The sequence below is a fragment of the Excalfactoria chinensis genome, chromosome 1, assembly GCF_039878825.1.
Source record: "Excalfactoria chinensis isolate bCotChi1 chromosome 1, bCotChi1.hap2, whole genome shotgun sequence".
NCBI lineage: Eukaryota > Metazoa > Chordata > Aves > Galliformes > Phasianidae > Excalfactoria > Excalfactoria chinensis.
This window is the reverse complement of record NC_092825.1, coordinates 135,595,953-135,617,368: the sequence shown is the minus strand read 5'-3', so window position 1 is coordinate 135,617,368 and position 21,416 is coordinate 135,595,953. Positions and strand designations below refer to the sequence as shown.

The following is a 21,416-nucleotide window of genomic DNA, read 5'->3' as shown; positions in this document are numbered from 1 at the left end:
CCAGCACCTCAGCACTCTCTCAGTAAAAAAAACTCTCCATGACATTTAATCTAAATCCTTCCTCCTTTAGTTTAAAACCATCCCCCCTTGTCTTATCACTATCTACACATGCAAAAAGTTGATTTCTCTCCTGTTTATAATTTCCCTTTGAATACTAGGAGGCGATAGTAGGATCTTCCTGCAGCTTTCTTTTGTTCAGACTCAACAAGCCTAGCACCATCAGCCTGTTTTCAGAGGAGAGGTACTCTGACCATCTGCAAAAACTCCACAACTTTCCTGTACTGGTGGCTCCAGATCGGGATGCAGTATTCCAGGTGGGGCCTCATGAGGCACAGCAGAGAGGGTCAATCCCCTCCCTCTCCACGGTGGCCACTCCTCTTCTCATGCAGCCCATGATGTTGGGATTCTGGTTGCCCTTCTGGTCTGCAAGCACACACTACTGGCTCATTTTAAGTTTTTCATCTACCAGGACCCAGAAGTCTTTCTCAGCAGGGCTACTCTTAAGGCATTTTTCTCCCAGTTAGTAAACATTTCTGGGATTACCCTGACCCAAGTGAGAAACATTGCACTTTTCTTTATTGAACCTTATTGTGTTCACTAAGTTCACAAAATGAATGTAGAAAATAGCGGACAATTATAAGCATTGACAAAATTACTCTAGGAATTTAATAACCTATTAGTTAATTAATGTTTGTAAGTGCCATAAGGTCACCTATGGGAGATTATAATTTTTCTTGGGAAATAACAGACTGGTCACCAGATACAACAGCCAATTTCTTTTTTCAGTGTTTCCTGATACCCACAGTCTAGTTTACTTTTTGAAGCTTCTTCATCACTGCTAATTCTATTTATACACACAAATAGAAAAATAAAGTACCCATCATCTACATTCCATTGTGTCTCATTTGTTACTGACTGCACATTACAACAGTTTATGACCATGTCATTATAAATTGATTAAAAACACCTCAGGATCCTCAGTCTGAGTATGCAAATGTCCATGATTTTTGGCACTAAAGGACAAGATTTAGTGATGAGATTCAGTAGGTCAGGTTGATGGTTGTACATAGAATCACAGAATGACAGAATCATCTAAGATCATCAGTTCCAGCTGTCAACATGAAGCTACCATGCCCACTAAACCATGTCCCTATGTGCCACATCTATGTGTTTCTTGAAGGTCTTCTCCAACCTAAATTACACTGTGATTCTATGAATTTGTATTAGAGAAAGAAAGTAGTCTTAACAGCATAGCATTTCATTTTCATTGTGGCTTGTGTAGTTCTTCCTCCAGTTAAATGGACTTTAGTCACCTCAACTGTCTGAATTCAGAACTTATTTGAATGACATACTGTTTAATGTCAGTTTACATTCCTAGTAGAGACACTGAATTGCAGCATCCCGGGAGAATACTCATTGCCTCTTCAGTTACCACTGTTACTGTAGTTAGAAAACCCTGAAAAAAGGGAACCAGGCAGCAAAGGATGGTCATAGCTTTACCTTTCTCATGTGATATGACATAAAGCCGAAACTGAATAAATGTTGAACACTACTCCATTTTGTGAATTCTCAACCAGCTTAAGAGCTACCCATATGATAGAATTTCTACCTCTCTACTCCAGAACTTTCTACTTTCATTCTAAGACAGGACTTCAGTTAATTGAAGAAAAGGTATTTATACATGTATTTAATGGGAAGAAGAGAATAGGACTGAGTAGGCATAGCTTCTGCTGGATTCCAATGTTACAGTAAAAGGCAAATTACTACATAAATAGCAATACCTTGCTTTTCTAGTTCATTAATAATTACTTCCCAAGATAGAGGAGAAAAGCCATTTGTGGTCTCTTGTTATTCCTGCAGTGAAAATCCCTAAAGAAAGGCTTAATCTCATTTCTCTTTTATTCAATATATCCATTATAAAACTGCTAAAATGATCAAAGCAGTAGGAATTGAGTATGTCTCCTCCACCCTCCATATGTTTTCTGTCCTTCTTTATTACTTTTGATCTCTGTATCCTTCTCTTCAAGATTTGCTAAAGTTCTGTAATATATACATCCATTCTGTTAATATTACATAGCATGAAGGACTAACTTTTTTGAGGTAAAAATACATGATTGAATTTCTGACATTAATCAAATGTTCAAGAGCTCTGTAATTATAATAATATATCTTGCTTTTTCAGATCATAGCTTTATGACCTTCTACTTCTTTCCTAGATGGAGCACTTAAAATTAAAATGGAATACAGTATTTTTAATCTGTGGAAGATTTTATTATCAGAATACGAGCACATATGCAATTTGTGAGTAGGTGACCATTTCTACTCATGTTTACACATTGCATACAGAGTTCCCAAGCTTTTTATAGATGCCATTCCATCTCCAGCAGTGTGTTTCATTTCTGCTGGACACGTGACCCTAATATATCAGCAGGAACATGGAATTTTTGTCCTCCTATGTTCCTCTATTTTCCAGAGGAACTATATTTCCAGACTTTGTGCATTAAAACTTTACGAAAAAGACTGAAGAAGTAACTTTTTGGTATTAGCAATATCAAACAGTTTTTGTGGAAGACACGTGAGTTGAATCTTTCCAGTTCAGCTTTAAAGTACTATGCACATTTTACAAGACTACATCATCTAGAAGCCAGCGAGAAGGAGTGATAAAAACATCAGCAATCTCCAAAATTAACAGGAAAGAAATGAAAAACACAGCATGGGATCAAAGGGATAAATACATCCCCAAAGAGTTTTTAAATCTTTTTTTTTTTTTTTTTTTTTTTTTTTTTTTTTTTTAAGTCTGTTACTCAACTTTTCTTTATTTGTGAACTGAGAGCTTCCTACTGTGCTTGTAGGAGTAAATCATGGTAGGCAGGAAGTTCTAACACACTACAATGTGTTAAAGTAATACCAACAGTGACAAAATAATGTGGCAATGTGGGAACCTCAGCAGGCAATCATTCAAAATGGTTGATGTTAAAATGGCAAGCACAAAGGGTATTTGTCAGTGACAAAAGAAAATCAATATTTAAAATCAATGCTAGTCATGGGGAGCAGTGAGAACAAGTAACAAAAGACCACAAAGCACCTTTGGGAACTCTTAGAAGAAAAAAAAAAAAAAAAAAAAACAGAAAAAATATAAAACCCTAACACTGAAATAAAAGCCTGTTTGGCCCAATTTGGGATAGATTTGCAAGTCAAAAACAGAAACAGTACTGTTGCTGATTTCTCATGTTGCCACTTCCAGCCAGCTCTAAAAAGATAAAACTTAGTAGATGGGTGTATGAGTTAAGTAAGATTCCAAAATACCAGATTAACATCCTTCTTTTTATTTTAATAATTTTTAACTGGTGTGAGATTTTATACAAGAGCACATCCCAAATCTATTTGCTGTTTCTGTTCTGCCTTTATGCCATACAACTGGACAGGAAGACATGCTCTCCAGTGCTCACCTGCCCAGCACACTTTTTATGAAGCAGGATTCTAAAAGCTGTTTGAAAACCCCTTTTTGTAGAACAGTGGGTGACAGAAGTGTAAAGACATGGTTATCCTTCTCATTAGGTCTGCTATAATGATGTGTTAGAGTGAGAGAAAGTTACAACAGAATAATAGAATTGTAGAATCCTCAGAGCTGGAAAGGACCTCTGAAGGCCAACTAGTCCAACTCCCCTGCAACGAACAGGGAAATCCACAGCTAGATCAGGTTGCCCAGGGTCTAAACCAGCCTTGCCTTGAAAGTCTCTGGAGACAGGGCACCCACCACATCTCTGAGAAACCTGTTCCAGTGCCTCACCACCCTCACTGTAAAAGATCCTTAACTCTGCACAGAGTCCACAGGATATTTGTCTGAAATGTTACTAGTTCAAGAATGGCATTGCTCTTCATGCCTCTGCAATGCTGTATCTAAACTAGGAAGGCTTTCTAGGCTGAAAGACCTGAACAAATCTTTGGGAAATAAGAATGGCTGTACAAGGGCAAAACTAGTAAAATCTGACAGAGCCAGCTAGTTGACCTGAAATGTCTTGAAAAAGCTGCATTAGATAGGCTTTATATTACCTGTAGCACACAAATTACGTCAATCTTTCCACCATCACTAGAAGCTTTATAGAGATGGATGTAAACTTAATTAGATGGTACATGCCCATCTTACTAAAGTGCCTCTGAAGTAGTTAGTAGATTTAAACACCACAACAGCCAAATGGGAAAGGGATACATGCACCTTAACACCTTAATGAATGTGAACTAAATCAAAGATGCCTATTAAGTGGTTTTCTCGAGGTCTGCAGGAAATGTGTACTTGGCCAATAAACCGAACCCAGACCTCCAGAGTTCCACTCAATTTCCTTAGGTGCTAGAATACCTCCTCTCCCAAAATACAGAACATTTTATTGAGAAAGTAAATTCTAAATAACTGAATATGTGAAGTAAATGAAGTTTCACCAAAGCACAGAACCAGACCCATGCAACAGTTGAAAGAGAACTTCTAATAGTTCTCCCTTTTACATTCACAGCAGTAACATTCAAAGAGCCCAGAGAGGAGTTACTAAAACCAAATTTACTATGAAATTTAATTAAAATGATACAGGACAACAGAGAGACTTCACTACCTTTTTCCAAGAAACCCATCTTTCACAGGATATTGAATGACAAAATCCTTAGATATAAAAGGTCAGAAGAATGTACATCAAAGGTAGGATATATGTTCTCCAATCTGACTAACTCTTTCCTAAATTCAGATTTATAAATCATGTTTCTCTTAAGGAACAAGAGTCAGCCAAACCCTTGAAAAATAACAAGCACAGTACTTAGTAAGGATTTCATGCACAAAGAACAGCTTCAAAATACTGCAAAGGCTTTAAATACATGGATTTTTTCAGAAGCCTATTTTCTTCTTACTTTTGGACAGATAGAACTGAAACAATAACCCATGGTGAGATGAATAAAGCTCTGAGTGTTTCTGTAGACTTTGATGTTTTGCCTTGTTTGGTCTGTATTTTTGTCTTTGTTTCACTAGAATGAGGTCTATATGGGGCACTATTTTAATGAAATAGTATTTTAGTGCATTGCTTTCTTTTGAATGTCACTGACATCCAGCAAGGTCATAGAACACTGGAAATCCTTCAGATTTTGACAAAGGAGGATGAGAAGAAAACTGCAGTTTTAATTCAAGAGTACTAAGCACTCACTGATGCAGGAGGTTTACATTCCCTGGAACATACTTTGCCATTTGTTCAAATGATTCCTAACTAGGCCAAAGGCAGACCAGGTAAATCAATTGCTATGCAACCTTTCATATGGAGGCATTTTCATTGTGAGTTCAGCTATGTTTTATTCACATAGTTATTTTAGAATATCACAAAAGATGTTTCTGTTGCCTTCAAAAACAAGAATTAAATTTTGAAAAGAAATAGTCAGTCACCACCTATATGCATCTTCCCCTATTCAAGTAAGTCTCTTTTCAAGATGGAACCAGAGTAATGAGGTGTTCATTATGATTAATCATGCTTCTTGGTGTGTGTAACTGTATTTTGTCATCACTAAACAAGTATGTCTGTGGTAAATAACCTAGGAGTGGATTTGATTAATACAAAAATTATGAGAGATAAAGAAAAATTACTTAAAGTAATTATAGTTCCTTAAAGTAAATATATATAAATATATATAAGTAAAAGATTAAATATCTCTCTCTTGAGCACACAATACAAAGCATTTATAAAGAACACATTTTTCTAATCTTCTCACTTTGAGTGTCATGCATTTTTTCTTAATCTAACAAATATGAAGAAATGCAGAATTAAATGCATTTTAAATGATTTTTGTCTATAAATACTGCAGCTGCTATTTTCCACCACAGTCCTTATGCCAACGTTTGAGTAGTGCTGGTTACACACAGTGATTCATTAAAAAGCCATGTCATACCTGTAGACATGCAGGAGCTCTACCCTGGGGTTTATTCACATCAACAGCCACAAGCTGCCAACCTCCAGCAGCATCTTCATGAAACATCTTGAAAGGGAAAACAGTTGTCAGAAATGTTTTACATGCCAATAAATAAGAGTGAAGTATAGATAAAAAGAATATTACAAATAATATTATAAAGAATAAATACAAGTGAAGGTCCTTAAGGACCAACATACATTTTCATGATTGTTAACTTAAAATGAAAGAGGAATAGTTTTTATTGATGCAGAAGAAAAGCAAGTAACACGCTCTTTTCCCAACATAAATAGGTTCTAAATTTTACTCAGGTAACATCGGACGCAAGGTATCTCTATTAGTCCTAACACAGAAACTGATTCAACTTAACTCTGATCCCTACCATCACACCGTGGTACCCATTCATATCAAATTTCTTCCTTAGTAAACTGTGACCCAAAAGTATGTTTCACAATGCATTTTCAAATAAAAGAGAGCTCTTGACTTTTTTAGTGGCAAAATTATTTTAGTCCGAGGATCAGACTTCATTTTTCTTGTACTGATGCACATCAAGAGTAGCCATGCAGTACTTCTGTACTGTTACCCAAAGATTTAATTAATGTAAATAGCTGAACTATATCCCAGCAATTATGACGTAAATGGAACTCTCTTGACCACAGTTGTACTCACATTTTACCAACTCTTTTTTTCTGGGGGGGAAAATAGTCAGAAACAAAATGACATAATGTACAGTGCTGGGCTTAAGAAATAATAAGCCGTGTCTGGGAGTAATTAACACTGCCCTTAAATTGTCCTTGTTTAAAATGAAAGGCTCTACCATTTTTGTTGCTGTCTGAGGGTCTGCATGCATTATGTAATGAAGCAGGGAAAAGTTCCCACCTCACTCCCATACTTTTCTTGACCCTCAGCACCAAGAAGGCCATCTCTAGAACACAGCCACAGCTGCATGGTTGAAGGTTAAAAGCCTTTTCATTTGACAGATGCAGTTGTGGTTATGTTCTTATGTAGCATTTAGGTACCAGGAAGGGTTGCCAGCTCAGATCAGCATTTATTTCTCTTTGTACCGTGCTTCAATGTGCAGAGCTGAAGAGCTTTGCAAGAACTTTCCTTTTTATCCTTCTCCATAGCCCCCTTCATTGACTTTGACTCTCTTCCATAGGGCTAAGATTCTGGACAACTTTAATGACTTATGAAGTGGTCAAATGAAACAAGATGCTGATGCTCTTCCTCAAGTGTATTTCATACAGTCAAGGTATTTAATTTGCATCTGGTGCCTTGAACAAGAAACCCTGGAATAAATTTCCTTCCCTTCTTAATACAGAAGATAATTTATTTTTTTTTTTTAGTTCAGTAAGCAGTACTCCCTTTATGTCTCATTATATCAGTGACTCAATGAACAAAGTAACCATTTACTTGTCTCCAGCCTACATACCAATTTTATTTTGCATTATACTATTTATATTCAATATGTTCATATTTCTTCAGCATCATGACGTTATTTTGGATTTTTTTTTTTTTTCTTATTCTTGGAATACTTTAATATTGGCTGCTTCTTGAGTTTCCCTTTATAGACCTCTCTGTACCAGAGGATGTAGCTAAGCCTCAGTGAAATAAAAACTACATTCCTTGTGCTTAGTATGTATTATGTAAAAAAGTCTTTTTTTGTTGTTATACATTACATTGATACCAACAAGTCTGCTTTGACTAAGCAATAAATGGAGCATCAATGCGATAAAGTCTATTTGAGGCAAAAAGATATAGTAATAAGCAGAAAAATAATAGATTTATATAAAGATTACAAGAATATCCTAAGATACATCAGAAACCATTAATAAACAGTTTTGGAAATACTTAAATCCTCTGGTTTAAGAAAACAAATAATGTCTAGCTATGGAGATTAGAAAAAAATTCCTCATCAGTATATTTTTCACATCTGTCCTTCCTAAGGGCTTTTTGCATGCAATTGGTACTGGTCTCTCAAAGATGGCAAAAAGCTCTAGACTGGAAAAGCTTGACCATTTGTACACTCAAGATATTTAATGATTGTTACAATCATGAGTGAGGAAGTTTAAATCTCAGCCTGTGTGCCCTTATTTTTCAACCTGAGCCTTTCTTACTACCCAATCTGAGCTTAGTGCAATTTCTATCTTCCTCCTACCCATTATCTTCAATCCAGGCTCTCTCTTTCTATTCCAACTTCGAATCTGAGCATGGCTCTTTCATTGCCTCAGCACTTTGTTCACACTTCAGCTACACTCTGACCTGTCTTATTCCAGCTACAGTTAGCAGTTTCAGCTCTTATTCCTTAGCAAAAAAAGTGACATTCACTTGGCAACCCTAATTCCAAACCACCCAATGACATGAGAAACAAACTACAATTCTACTTAATTAAAATAGAAACTTTGCCATATCATATCTAGTCAACTAGAGAACCACATTACTCTTCTCTACCATATTTTTATTAAGAAGATATTATACTCTAGAATAGAATTTTATATGAAAATACATATACCAACTGTAAAACATATGTGTTAACACATGAAGTCATACATATCTGAACCTAGTGGGATGCAACAATAATTCACTGGAATGTTTCACTTATTCATTCTTAAATAAAAAACTATCAAATCCTCAAAGAAACTCAGTATTTGGGTTCATTACCTGAGTGGTGGCAGTCGAAGTGGTACTACTCCTGGATCCCCACATCTGCTGGAACTGCACTCTAATTTCCGCAAATGTTTCAATGATGACTGCAATGAAAACATTCTGCAAAAAGAACAAGAAAGAATGGCTGAAATGGCGCTCAGCAAGCAGAAAGAAAGAAGAAATTCATTCTGATCTGTATTTCAGACAAGTTTAAGAAAACAAATTTTTCAGTACCTTAACAAGCCAGGCCAGAAAGAAAATTAAGGTGATGAAATAGAAATATGAACGCCATCGGGGAAAGCTGTCAATCGCACGGTACATAAGGAACACCCAGCCTTCCTGAGAAGCAGCTTCATAGACAGTAAATATGCTTGTGCCTGAGAAAAAAATGAAAATGTTTGGCATTAGGTCCCCTGAAAATTTCCAATATCAGCAAACAATCACCTTTTATCTATCTTATTTTTCTCTTCTCTAAAAGGTATCAGCTCTCCTCTCATCACTTCAAAGAGAATATTTTCAGGTGCATTTCTGTTTCTTCTTTATGCAATTGAGTATGTATTGATTTGGTATCACACCAGACTTCATTACCTCCATGGACACACATACTTAATCCCATAGATTAGTTGACTGCGAGTAGGCAAATGTCTCCAAATGCAGAATATGCCCCATTATGTCCCTTCAGTAACACTTAACAAAAAGTAGCTTTTATTCAATCAAGTTCAGCATTCAGCAGGTGAAAGGAATCACTATTAACATAAGGTAGATGGAGTAGAAGCAATGTGCCAAGATGGTGCCTGACAAAGGAAAAGTTATGAGGGGTTTATATATGTGGCAACCACTTTTGAATATTAGCTGTGAAGTTACTGCTTCTTCACTTAAATATAAGATCCAAACTCGTCCTAAAGGCTGAGGGACAAAGTGCTCTAGCACTCCTTCCTTATCTCTACAACAGAACCTTAAAAATTCTGATTGTGGCTGGCGAGTCATACATCAGTTTAGGTTGGACATTAGAAAACGCTTATTTACAGAAAGGGTAGTTAAACACTGTAATAGGCTCCCCAGGGAGTTGAGTAACCGTCCCTGGATGTGTTTAAGAGCCGTTTGGATGTGGTGCTCAGAGATATGTTTTAGCAGAGGGTTGGTAGAGTTAGGGTTCTATGGTTAGGCTGTAGTTGGACTTTATGATCTTTGAGGTCTTTTCCAACCTGAGTAATTCTATGATTCTATGATTCTATTATTCTATGAGATAATTCTAGGGACTGTTACTGCTGTAGGCTCTGTATAGCTACTCTGCAAAGCACAGGGCAGACTCGTGAACAGGTTTAAGTGTGCCAAATGATGTGTGTGTCTCAGTTCTATCACTAGTTGCAATTTGGCTATGAAAACATTATGCTTAGTAACATAGGAGCTACAGTTCCCTGCACCAGATGGAATGCTAAAATGCCTGTGTCCCAGTTTACAGAAACAATACGGGGAGAAGTTCAGTTTCTCGACTTATATGGAGCTAGGGTGATGTGGCTTAAATGATGCTCTAGAACGGACTTCAGAGTTTACAAACTGAATCAAGAATCTTATCTTCAGCAGCCCCTAACCCACACTTAGCTGGCAGCAGTTACACACAGGCACCCTCCCCACCAGGGGGAATACGTTTGTTATCCTATTTATTAACATTTGAGAAACAGCACTCAGACAATGACAGACTTTTAGCTATAATGTAACTCTAATTGAAGGGGACAATCTTTTACACATGGGCTAAATTTAAGAACTTCTGATTTTGTTTACATCCTATTCATTAGCTATTCATTTGCTAATGACAAGTCTATTATGTGTGAAAGGTCAAATAGGGATAGGTCTCAAAATCTCAATATGGAAAAATAAAAGTAAAAAGAGAAGTGCCGTGTACTCTTCATTCTTCTCTCTATTTTTGCCATGTAAAAGGAACAAACTAAGAAGTCTCCAATAAACAGTATGTAATATATAAATTTGGAAAATATAAAGAAAAAAATGAAGAGTAGAGATTTTTCTAGATTTGTCATAAGAAATGATATTTTGGTATGAATAAAAACACTTGCTGGGGATCAGTTTTCTTACCCATTAATTTTTCCCTCTGTGTGGCTTAGTAAGTAATGATAGATTTGCTTTGTTTTACTGAGAATGGAGATATTTATAAACCTGCAGTGCTTGGAAAGTGCTAACTCTGCTAATGCCCCCCAAAGAGAGCATCTCCAAAGTTCAATGGTAAACTTGTCATATGAGTTACAATAAGAAAGAGTTTGATCCTCTCTAAGTACAGAAAAATATGACTGTTTGCACAATTAATATATATAGCTTCCTTCTGCTCACTAAGCAGTCTTGGAAAGAAATGCATAATAATAAATGAAGATAAGTAAATAGTGCACCTAGCATAGCAGATAAGCACGGTTAGATCTGAACTGGACCAAATGTGTGACTTGCATTCAAACAGATCTGATTCTTCCTGTCTAAGACAAGGTGGAGGAGAATGTGCCCACTGTTTTGCCAACTCTTTGTGGAGAGCTCCAGCATAGACCTCTACTGAAAAGAGCTTTTGGACTTTGACAGACGAAACAAGCAAGCTAAAGCAAAAGAAAACCTAGATATCTTAAGATGAAAAATCTATGGTAATTATTTTGAAGGAAAATGACTAAATATGGAAATTTCCAGTTCTGAATCACCCTGCAAAGAAAAACAATGTAGCAGTGACTCTCTAACTACATATTAACATCTAATGCCTTGAACAGACAGGCATACCCATACACCAAATTCATTTCAGCCTGGTTTCTTACACAGTATCACTCTTCCTATAGAGTTGTACCACTTTGATATTGAACACCAATCTCAATCTCTTTATCAGTTCCAGTTTCCTTATCACACTCCCCATCCTACCTAACCAAATCTGAATTAATTTTACTTTTCCACACCCCTCTCCTCATCACAGCACTCCTACACTTATGCTCCTATTCTTTACCATATCAGTCAGATTACTCCTTTGTCTTTGGCACGTCCTGAGAGCCAGAGGCATGGAGAGAATGAAAACACATGAGAAGAGCAGGTCAAAGCACTCTTCATTTGAATGAAGTATCAACAAAGTATTTTCAAAACCATTTGATTTTCAGATCTGTATCTGATTCTGTAAAGATTTTTATAAGGCAGGAAGCTCTTACAGGAAGATTTTGATTCCATATGACAATGGCACTGTGCATAGCTGAGGGGCTCAGTTTATCTCCAACTGGAGAGTTCTGGCATGAAATCTCGTTCATATTTAGATGGACATGGGATCTGAACTGTAGTAATCTAGTGTCTCGCAATGAAACAATCAAATCTTAATCCCAGAGAGGATTTCTAGCTTTATTCCGGTTATGTACTTCTTAAATCAATTGGTTTTACTCTGAGAAGGAACAAAATTAAACTGTGAAATCAATTTGTGGAATCTCACAGGCTGCTGTGAAATCATGGAATTGTTCTACAGTCACCTTTTAACTCTGCACTTCTATTGCTTCATTTCATGAAAGATCTTGCATAATTGTTGTAGATGCTAACATCTATGCTAACACATAATAGAGAGTTTGAGAAGTGCTGCTACTGAAATGAGGAGACAAGAATCAATGCCATTTCTTCTGTTTATGCTCACTAGTTTGATCTATAAATGTTGAATGGTTGATATGGTCATGGTGGACTGGCAGTAATGTTAATCATTTCTGTTAACTCTTTTGGTTGTTGAATTCCTGCTTATTGAATAATGTTCTAAGGATCAATGTACAGGAGTGGAATAAAAATAATAATCAAACATAGATAGCAAATCCATTTCTGTTTCTTCAGAAAAGACTGGTCTCATCAATGCCAAAATACTCATCAGTGTACAGTTCAGTATTTTGCAATTCAGAAATTCCTGAAGTAATGGTTCAATTATCTAATATACTGTTGCTGTACTGATTAAAACATGAAATAAAATACTGTTGGTAAGGGCAGGCAGAGATTAAGAAAAAGAAGGAAACTATTAAAAGTTGCTGGCTAGGAAACTGTGATTAGTCATTACCAATGGGAAAGTCACAGTGAAGACTAGTAAAATAGCGGGGATGTCATGTTAAGTATTTATAACACATACACTGGGCCATCTGCCACACTCAGGCAATATAGTGAATGGAAAAAAAACTCAGCCCAATTGCAATAGTGTGTGTTCATCTATGACATTACAGCAAAACTACACCTTGTGTGTAACTGGTACAAGTGTACTTAAGGCTATTAGCTATTATAAAGCAATCACCACTAAGAATATGCATTCTTACTTGAAGCATGTGACTATACAGAAATATTGCTTTCAATATTGGCGCCCTGAATTACACTGCTAACTGCCTCTGTAAATACTGTTTCGATTGGATATAAAGTACAGGCATGACAGTACAAGGGATCCAATGCCATAAAATGTATTACTTTCGAATTTTATTTATTTATTTTTTTTTTTTGGTTAACATCTTCCTTACTGCATGTGCTTTGCTCTTCTAAAAATTATGTTTGCTTCAAGACAATCAGCAACCAACTCTATTCATTGCAAACATTTAAGATCTGAGTACATCTTCCTAAAGCAAATGTACAAGTCATTAAAAAGACTCTCCTTTCACAGCAGCCCTGCTTTTCTTACCATTAATTTTAAGTGTCATGGCAATGCTGCCATATACGAAACCTTACTTATACATCTTAGATAAAAAGGCAAAATTCTCCTTTTCTATAGGTTTCAGATTTTTGCATGTCAGTGACACTGTGCCTTCAACTAACTTAGAGGGCTTAAGCCCTGATTGCTCAGTGCTAGAAGTGCAATGATTTGAAGCACATCAAGAAGAGAGGTTTTGTTTGAACTCATCTAACAGGGTCCACATTTTTTATGTTATAATACACCACTTTCTTTAGCCAACAAGTACAGTTCATCAAAAAAGGAAAATATTTCTAAATACACAGATTAAATACCCAAATATCATAGCATGTTTCAGTCTTAAAAGATTACTTCTATACAACCAATACATATTGCTACCTTTAGAAACATTTTGCAATCACATGCAATTTTTTATCAAAAGGAAAGAAAAAGTCCAGAAAAGAAAAGAAGAACAGGAAAAGAAACTGAATCTTACTCAACTTGATTGATATTTTCCACTTGTTTCATATCTTAAAGTAGAAATACAGTAATCAGGAGGAAAAATTATACCCTTGCTAATTATGCTCATTTACATACATGAACATTCAGCACAGAAATGTAGGGGTCTTATGCCTTCCTCAATACCTATGTTTTGTTTGATCCTAAAGGGTCACAGAGGAAGTAGTTGTTTTACTACCCAAGAATAAAAGATTATAACTGATTATAATAGAATAAAACTCTACTGGTTTCCATGCCTAACAGGGTGTAGAGTGGGTGCAGGGCGGCTCTTTCATACTATGCAGAGGTATAGAGTACCAGGGAAAAAAGAATTGAAGGCATCAGAGCGCATAGCTGATGATTTTCCATAGAGGAGTGAAAAAAAAAAACACAAAAAACTATCAAAAACCTATTCTATCAAAAACCTATATTGTAAATACCTAAGAAATATGCCTCTGTGACATCAGATCTTGCTATAATCACCTCATCTTGAGAAAAGACACAATGAAAAAGGGAGTGCACTACTAATGTCATTTTTATAACTGCAGAATTAAGTGGGCCAAGCTAAAAGATCACATGGAACATTTACCAGATCTGGAAACAGAATCCTTTTATCCTGACTCTGTGCTATGTTTTTGTTTTGAGATTAGGGGAGAAGGATGCAGTGCTATAAGTGTCATTTATAACCATCAGTCTTGTGTGATTTGTAGCAACTCCAGGTGAGAAACAAAAGCTAAAAACTGTTATTTGGAGTGCCTCTAATTCCAGAGCTTTCTGCATATGTATTCTATATTTATTGACCACCTCAGATTACCGCATCAGTTTTTTCTCAGATCTGTTGTGCCTACAACGAAGCTGTTGAGAAAAGCAATTTGTGTGTGTGGGTTGGGGGGAAAGGGGTCTGGATATAGGAGTAGATGAGACTTCTATAGTGCAAGGTTAAAATGAATGAAAACAAACCCAATCCCATAAGATAGATGCCAGAACAATTGAGTTTTGCAAAAACATGATATAAGGTTGGCTTTTAATTTTGTTTTGTTTTGTTTTTTCCTTTTAATCAGGAATTCTTTGGAATGCAGATGTTTTTATTAAAAGCTTAAAATATGACATGCTGTTAGCCAAAGAAAGGCCTGAGATTCCAGCTGACAGCTCGCCGTAGATTTCCTCACGTTCCAAAAGCCACTAGATGGCGATGCAGCACCTCGAGCGCATCTGGAACACCAGGCGGCCGCTAAGCTGCTGCCCGAGTCAGCTCGGGCTGATAACCTCCCAGCGTGCCTGCAAAAGGATTGATTTTTCTATTTCCTGGCGAAACTAAGAAGCCCTCGGGTGCTGTCTAATTTAACTCTGCTGTGCTGAATACTGAAAGGTATCCTTCCTTCTGATGACTTGCTAAATGCTGTACCCTTAGCAAAACAACCCCTCTCCCAGCTGTAGAAATGTTGCTGATCCTGTCTCTGTCATTGCTCACTTTCACTGATAAAATCAAGAAGCTGAATGTTCCTGGATGTTCCCACTGACCAGCCGGCTTTTAGATTATGTCTCATCTTTCTGCACTGACACATTTGTAAAATACTGCATGCAGTCAGGATCTTCCAGCTATTTTACACTGTTGCTTTGGTATAATTGGAAATGAATAAAAATTGCCCAGGAATGCTACAGCAAAACTGTTTGTGCTTCTGGGAAATAGGCAATAGGTGAAATGGAACAAAAAACCAAATATTGGATGGCCTTAGTGGGCTTTCTTCTCGTCTGAGTGAGCCATCCAGTCCATTTTACTCTCCCAAACAACTTGTATCAGAGTTTGCCAGTAGGGATGAGGAGGAAAAGAAAAAAGACAAACCATGCCAATGTTCTGCTCCTCCTTTGAAACCTCAAGACACACCGATTAGCCAGACTGAGCTGCGACAAAGCTGGCAAACCAAAGCCTTGTGTAGACCACTGATTTGCAACAGAAAGAAAACAAACCAACCAACCACAACATTCCCAGTCTGAACATAGTATTTTGACCTATGAAAATGCAGTGACTTTACTAACTTGTCACATTATTGTTTCTTCCTTCTGAAAATCTGCTTCCTTATGAGAAGATGAATAGTCTATATATGAGGAGACACTATACAAGACTATATACAGAAAAATACTAGTAAGGAGATAAAGAAACACCGTAAATAAAAGTGCTAGGATGAATGCAGTTTGTTCTACAGACATAATAATGGAAAGATGGAAAGTCAGGCAACTACATTATTTGCAAATATAAGTTTGTTCATCACTGAGAAGCATCAGCTTACTAATATGAATACAGTTAAGTTCGCATGTACATTGGCTGCAGAAGGTAAAAAGGAGCATTGCAGTTCACATTTAGTTATACCACTAATGTCTTAGATGTGGTACTACTGGTGTTCCCTGAATTAATACTTTAAAAAAAAATCTGTTTTAAATTTGTAAACAAGTTCATCGCATAAATTGGGACAATCATTCTTCTGAATGATTTTAGGTGTGAATATGTATGAATATTTAACCAAACTAGCATTTACAGTTGCTTTTCCTTAATACTTTGACTATAATGCTCCACAAATCAACCAGCAAAGAACCAGAATGTCAGCAGAATGAGCAGAGCTCATAAGCTGGTCTTATGTGCTGTCTGCTTTTCCCTTTTTTTGCAGTCCCACAGCCATAGTGCTAATATAGACACTCATAGAATCACAGCTCTTTTTGTGTATGGCAACTTTAAAAAATGTACTGGCAGTTGATGAGGATCAGGGAGAGGCTGAACTGTGAATTGTTCACACCTCGCACACCACTACCTGGAAGCTCTGCAACACAGTCAACAACTCCCACCTCTCCTCCTCCCTAGAGAGGCTTTTTAAGGAGGCAACTTCTTCTGGATCCCCAGGCTCCCATCCCATCAGAACTAGCAGAACTTGGGAGTGGTACCTGAAAGTAGGACGCTGCTATGCTGGGCACTGACTGAGGGCTCAACACCACAACTCCTGACAGCCAGCACTCCCTGGAATTTGAGGCCCACATACCCTCCAGGCTTCTTCTCCCCATTCAGATCTTTGAAATCTGGGTGAGCAGTCCGGAATTAAGCATAGAAATAATGCCAAGTGCAGAATCCATCCTCCTCTCAGAGAAGCATCTGCTGCACAGTATTAAGATGGAACAGTTACAAGGTACACAGATACATACCTGCACACACTTGTTTGAGGAGCCCTGCAGAATATCACAGGGAAGTCAGGGTCACTAGCAAAGCCCAGATGCTCCAAGGCACATGCATGGACAAGCAGCTTATACTGGATTCACACAGCTGGGTACAGACTGAATATCAGGGAGTAAGTTCTTTACTATGAGAGTGGTGAGGCACTGGCACAGGCTGTCTAGAGAGGCTGTGGATGTCCCATACCTGGAGGTGTTCAAAGCCAGCTTGGATGGGGCTCTGAGCAGCCCGGTTTAGTATTAAACATGGAGACTGGTGGTCATGCCTGTGGTGGGGAGGTTGGAGCTTCATGATCCTTGAGGTCCCTTCCAACCTGAGCCATTCTATGATTCTGTGATTCAAACCCTAATAATACTCACTTTCAGACCCAGAGAGCAAGAATACAGAAGTACAGAGGCCTTAGTTTTAAAAGTGACAAATGCTGTGAATATGGGCCTGCCACCACCTCAGTCTTTGTAATGTCTCTTATTTAAAGTACAGTCACAGAAAAGAAAATGACTGCTACAGTAAATGTTATGACAAAATCGTGTAACATAAAACCTGTTAAACAGAAGAAGCTCTGTAATTTACATTAACTTATTCCTTTGAAAATGAGCCATCTTTTTATAGGACTCGTTTTTTCTTCTTTTATAATATATTATGCATGTAGATAGTTCTAAGACTGTACAGTAATAATGACAGTTCAAAAACCAAACATTCAGAAATTCCCACAAATTCTTACATTTAAAAGTTAACAAATGCTTAAGAGGTTATTGTATTAAACAGACAAATACAAGGCATCCAAACACTACAGACTTTAGTTATCTGGATTGTCATTCAGCCATAAATGAAATATTTGGAATGCCTATTAAAATCAAGATAGTGATGGATCCCCTTGTTAGAGAAAAAAATCTAAGTATGTACATCTTCAGTGACATTAAATTCAGCACTGACTTATATACTGTCAGTCAAAATCAATCACTTTTTGCTTCATTTTTTCCCCCAGTAGGCTTACAGAGCAATCCAACTCATTTCAAGAGGAGCTACGAAACACTAAAGTTAGCAGGCACCAAGTTGTCAGCTAATTTTCTTAATATAAAATGTATCTCCTTTGAAAGAGAAAGAAGTAATTGTTAAAGTATGGAAAAATGAAATCAGAGGACACTCACATAGAAATATTTCCATATCTAGCATGACCATGATGATACTTCCCTCAAAAATAGAGTTAACTGAAAACCCTGACTATAAAGTTTACTTGATAACACCATATCTTCAGTTTGATCAACTGGTAGCAACTGCCTCAAAAGCATGAAAATGGGTGAAGGTGGAAAAAAAAAAATTGCACTAGAAGATTTAGGAGCTACTGAATACATCCATAAGTGATTCAGCTCAATAGAAGAAAAACTGGGGGAGCTGATATGCAAGGAGCCCATAAGATTGTGTGTTTTTGGGAAGTAAGGAATAAAAGAAGTTGTCTGATCTAAGTGGAGCATTTCCATTGTGACATTTGTATTAGCAACTACTGAAAAAGTCAGAGAAGCTCAAGACAAAATGCTCTGTAGGAAAAATAGGCTGGCACTGTCCATAAAGAAAATAAGATCATGTCTAGAAAGTACTAAAAAAAAAAAACCCTCTTTCAAATGGTTTTGAAACCTATTGAGTATTTTATTTGAGATCTACAGCAATGTGTTTCATTACTTCCAGTGGCCGTGAAACCAAAAAGTGTAAAAGTTTACAGAGGAAACAACCTCTCCACTCTCAGCAGAAACTTCAGAGACAAAGGAGAACCAAAAGGGACTTCACATTTTACTATACAAGAACCCATGACTGTGTGGGAATTGGTTGGTCAAACTTATAAGTAGCAATTAAATAAAGTTAAATAAATAGATAGACAGGAAGGATGAAATTTCATGGCATATGATGCCAGTATCTTACAAAAGGTATATTATTTGTTTTACTGTGAAGCAGGAAACTCAACAATTTAAGGGAATCCAGATTAGCCAAGCTCTGGCTGTGCACTTGGACTGTTTCAGCATCACTTTGTTCCTCTGAGTATCATCTGTGAACTGTATTCATTTCTCCCAGGATATAATCTCTCCCCTAGAATGAAGAGATCGACCCCTTTCTCTTTCACAGATAACATTTCCAAAAGCAATTGCATGAAATTTTGTCTATCCTGCAGACAGTGTTAAAGCAGCCTTCCTCTTAGATAAGATATGAATCAGACCAGTCCCCAAAGCATCCTGATTTAATTGCTTCTCCTTCTTGCTGCAGGTACAGCGTATGTCTGAGCAAGCCTTTATTCTTTTTCAGCATAAAATTTCACCTGAGAATGAGAGCAACAGCAAAAAGACACAACCAGCAAGACCTGCTGAGTACTCAGTGGCCAGATAGCACTTAGCTCAATAGACTTGAAGAAAAAAAATAAATAAATAAAAAATCAAAACACAACCCGAAAGCTTGCAAAGGAGCTTGAAAGCCAAATAGACATTATAAAACAGTTATGTATCAGAAATCTCATTACTCTCCAGACGTCTGAATAACAAGAGAAAATATGCAGTGCTAAATACATCTTAAGAGACTAGTGTAACTAAAGAGAAACGATCTTCAGGAGAGACAAAGGAATTGTGATTGACTGTCAGAAGAAAACCCAAATGCCACTCTGTGACTGATTTAGTCATTAACAAGTTAAGTATTCCCTGTGTATTTTATAGCTTCGGAGGAAAAGGAATGTGTTGAAATGAGAGAGAAGTTTGAGGAGGGGAAGGAGAAGACAAGAACTGATTTAGCATGCTGCTAGCTCTCTAAAGCCCACAGCACCTTTGTGAGATAAGCGTAGTGTTAATTCCATTTCAGAAATGCCTATATTAAATTAGAGAGTCGGAATTTCCTCACAGCAAACAGAAGCAAAGTCTGAGGTGAGACTGTAACTTAACGATTCATGATTTTAAAAGACAGATTAGGGTTTTCACAGTTTTTGTTCTTTAGTTGAATATTAAAAGGGAATCAACCCCAATTTTTAATTTAAAAAAAAATGCATATCAGCAAGAATAGGCAGTTACTATTGTTTCCTCTCCTTCAGATAATATAACATTGTATTGAAAAACAAAACAATTATTGTAACATTTATTTTTTGTTGTTATTGACTATCTTACAGTTTGCGTGTCCACAAATATACTGGTTATCAAAAGAATTCTTGGAAGTCTTGTACTAATAGACTAAGCAGCTGGAAGTTTTATTTGGAGATGAAAATCAAAACCGTTGGAAAGAAAAGCTGTATAAACTGCCATATATTTTTTTGGGGACAGAGAACATTCAAAGTTTTAACATACCCCATTTAAACTTCGTTTTCCATATTATCTCCTTCTGCAGAAATTCCTTCTGGCCATTATGCACTACAGGAAATAGTTCAGCACACCCACAGGAGAAATTTCCTGGATTTTTCTCTGTCAAATAAAATGTTTTCTTTTTTCTCAGATATACCTTCTCTCTTTTTTTTTCCAGCATCAAACTTCCCTACAAAAAATGTTTATTCTTTATGTGTATGTGTGTCAGCTTCATGCTTTGACTCAAAGATGCTTTAATATCTTTTAGACCTGTGATATTTAACATTTTTTTTCTTCAGAGCTTTTTGCTAAGGAGGAAAATATGGTATTTTGATCAGAGGTGCGTGGTAATGTGGTTTGAAAAAAGTGTGACCGTGCTTGAAAAAAAAAAAAGAAAAAAAAAATAGTTTTAGTACTGCTCTGTGAAAGCTTCCCAAGAAATACAGATCAGATCTACCCCCAGTCGCTTTTTATCAAAGGATGAATTAAACAGACCCCATTTCCCATGTGAAAATAATCTTCAGTTGGTGAAATCAGAGCTATTAGGTATGGAAGCGCAAATAAATGACATGTATAAATCCAGAGATAATTTTCTGCAAGTCATTTACTACATAGTGTCTACCTCTTTACTTACTTTCACCTGAAAAGCATGTTCAGAAGTCAATCCAATCACCTCACTGAAGTCTAAGGTAACTCTAATTATCACTTACTTCACTTTAGAGTAAGAGCATACACGAAGACAGTTATTACTTAAGTTTATAATAAACACAGCTTGTTATCCTTGGCAACTTGTCCACAAGCCTACCACAGCTTGGTGGAATTTAATGCTGCTATGTTACATACCCTTATTTTTCAAACAGGAATAAAATCCTAATCTGAAAGCTCTGCAACTTCAAAATTCCAAATTCAGACACATGAGCTGATGTTATGATAGCTAAAATTAGTCTGATTCTTTGAGATGTTGAAGGACAGAAGTTCTAAATTTTCAGTCCCGACCTGAGCGCCAGTGCTAGAAGCCAGAAGGAATTTTAATATTTCTTTTAGTACAGAAGTTGGATATATCATTCTTTGTTTTTACCACTGAAGTCCCTGAAAAACAGAAAAGATGTTGGGAAAATGGTAGACTGATCAATAGGCTGTTTTCAAAAAAGTTAAGTTGCCTGATACATTA

General features: G+C 36.7%; 1 protein-coding gene across 4 annotated transcripts in view; it reads right to left on the bottom strand.

Moving 5' to 3' along the window:
• The window catches only part of NALCN (sodium leak channel, non-selective), a 204,643-nt gene that overhangs the window by 116,965 nt on the left and 66,262 nt on the right, over window positions 1–21,416 (bottom strand). For all 4 annotated transcript variants that reach the window (XM_072346553.1, XM_072346568.1, XM_072346562.1 and 1 more), the window contains 3 exons: window positions 8,815–8,957; window positions 8,596–8,700; window positions 5,917–6,003 (listed from right to left, as the gene is read on the bottom strand). In XM_072346553.1, coding sequence (XP_072202654.1) covers window positions 5,917–6,003; window positions 8,596–8,700; window positions 8,815–8,957 — 335 coding nt within the window. The remainder of the gene's footprint in view (window positions 1–5,916; window positions 6,004–8,595; window positions 8,701–8,814; window positions 8,958–21,416) is intronic.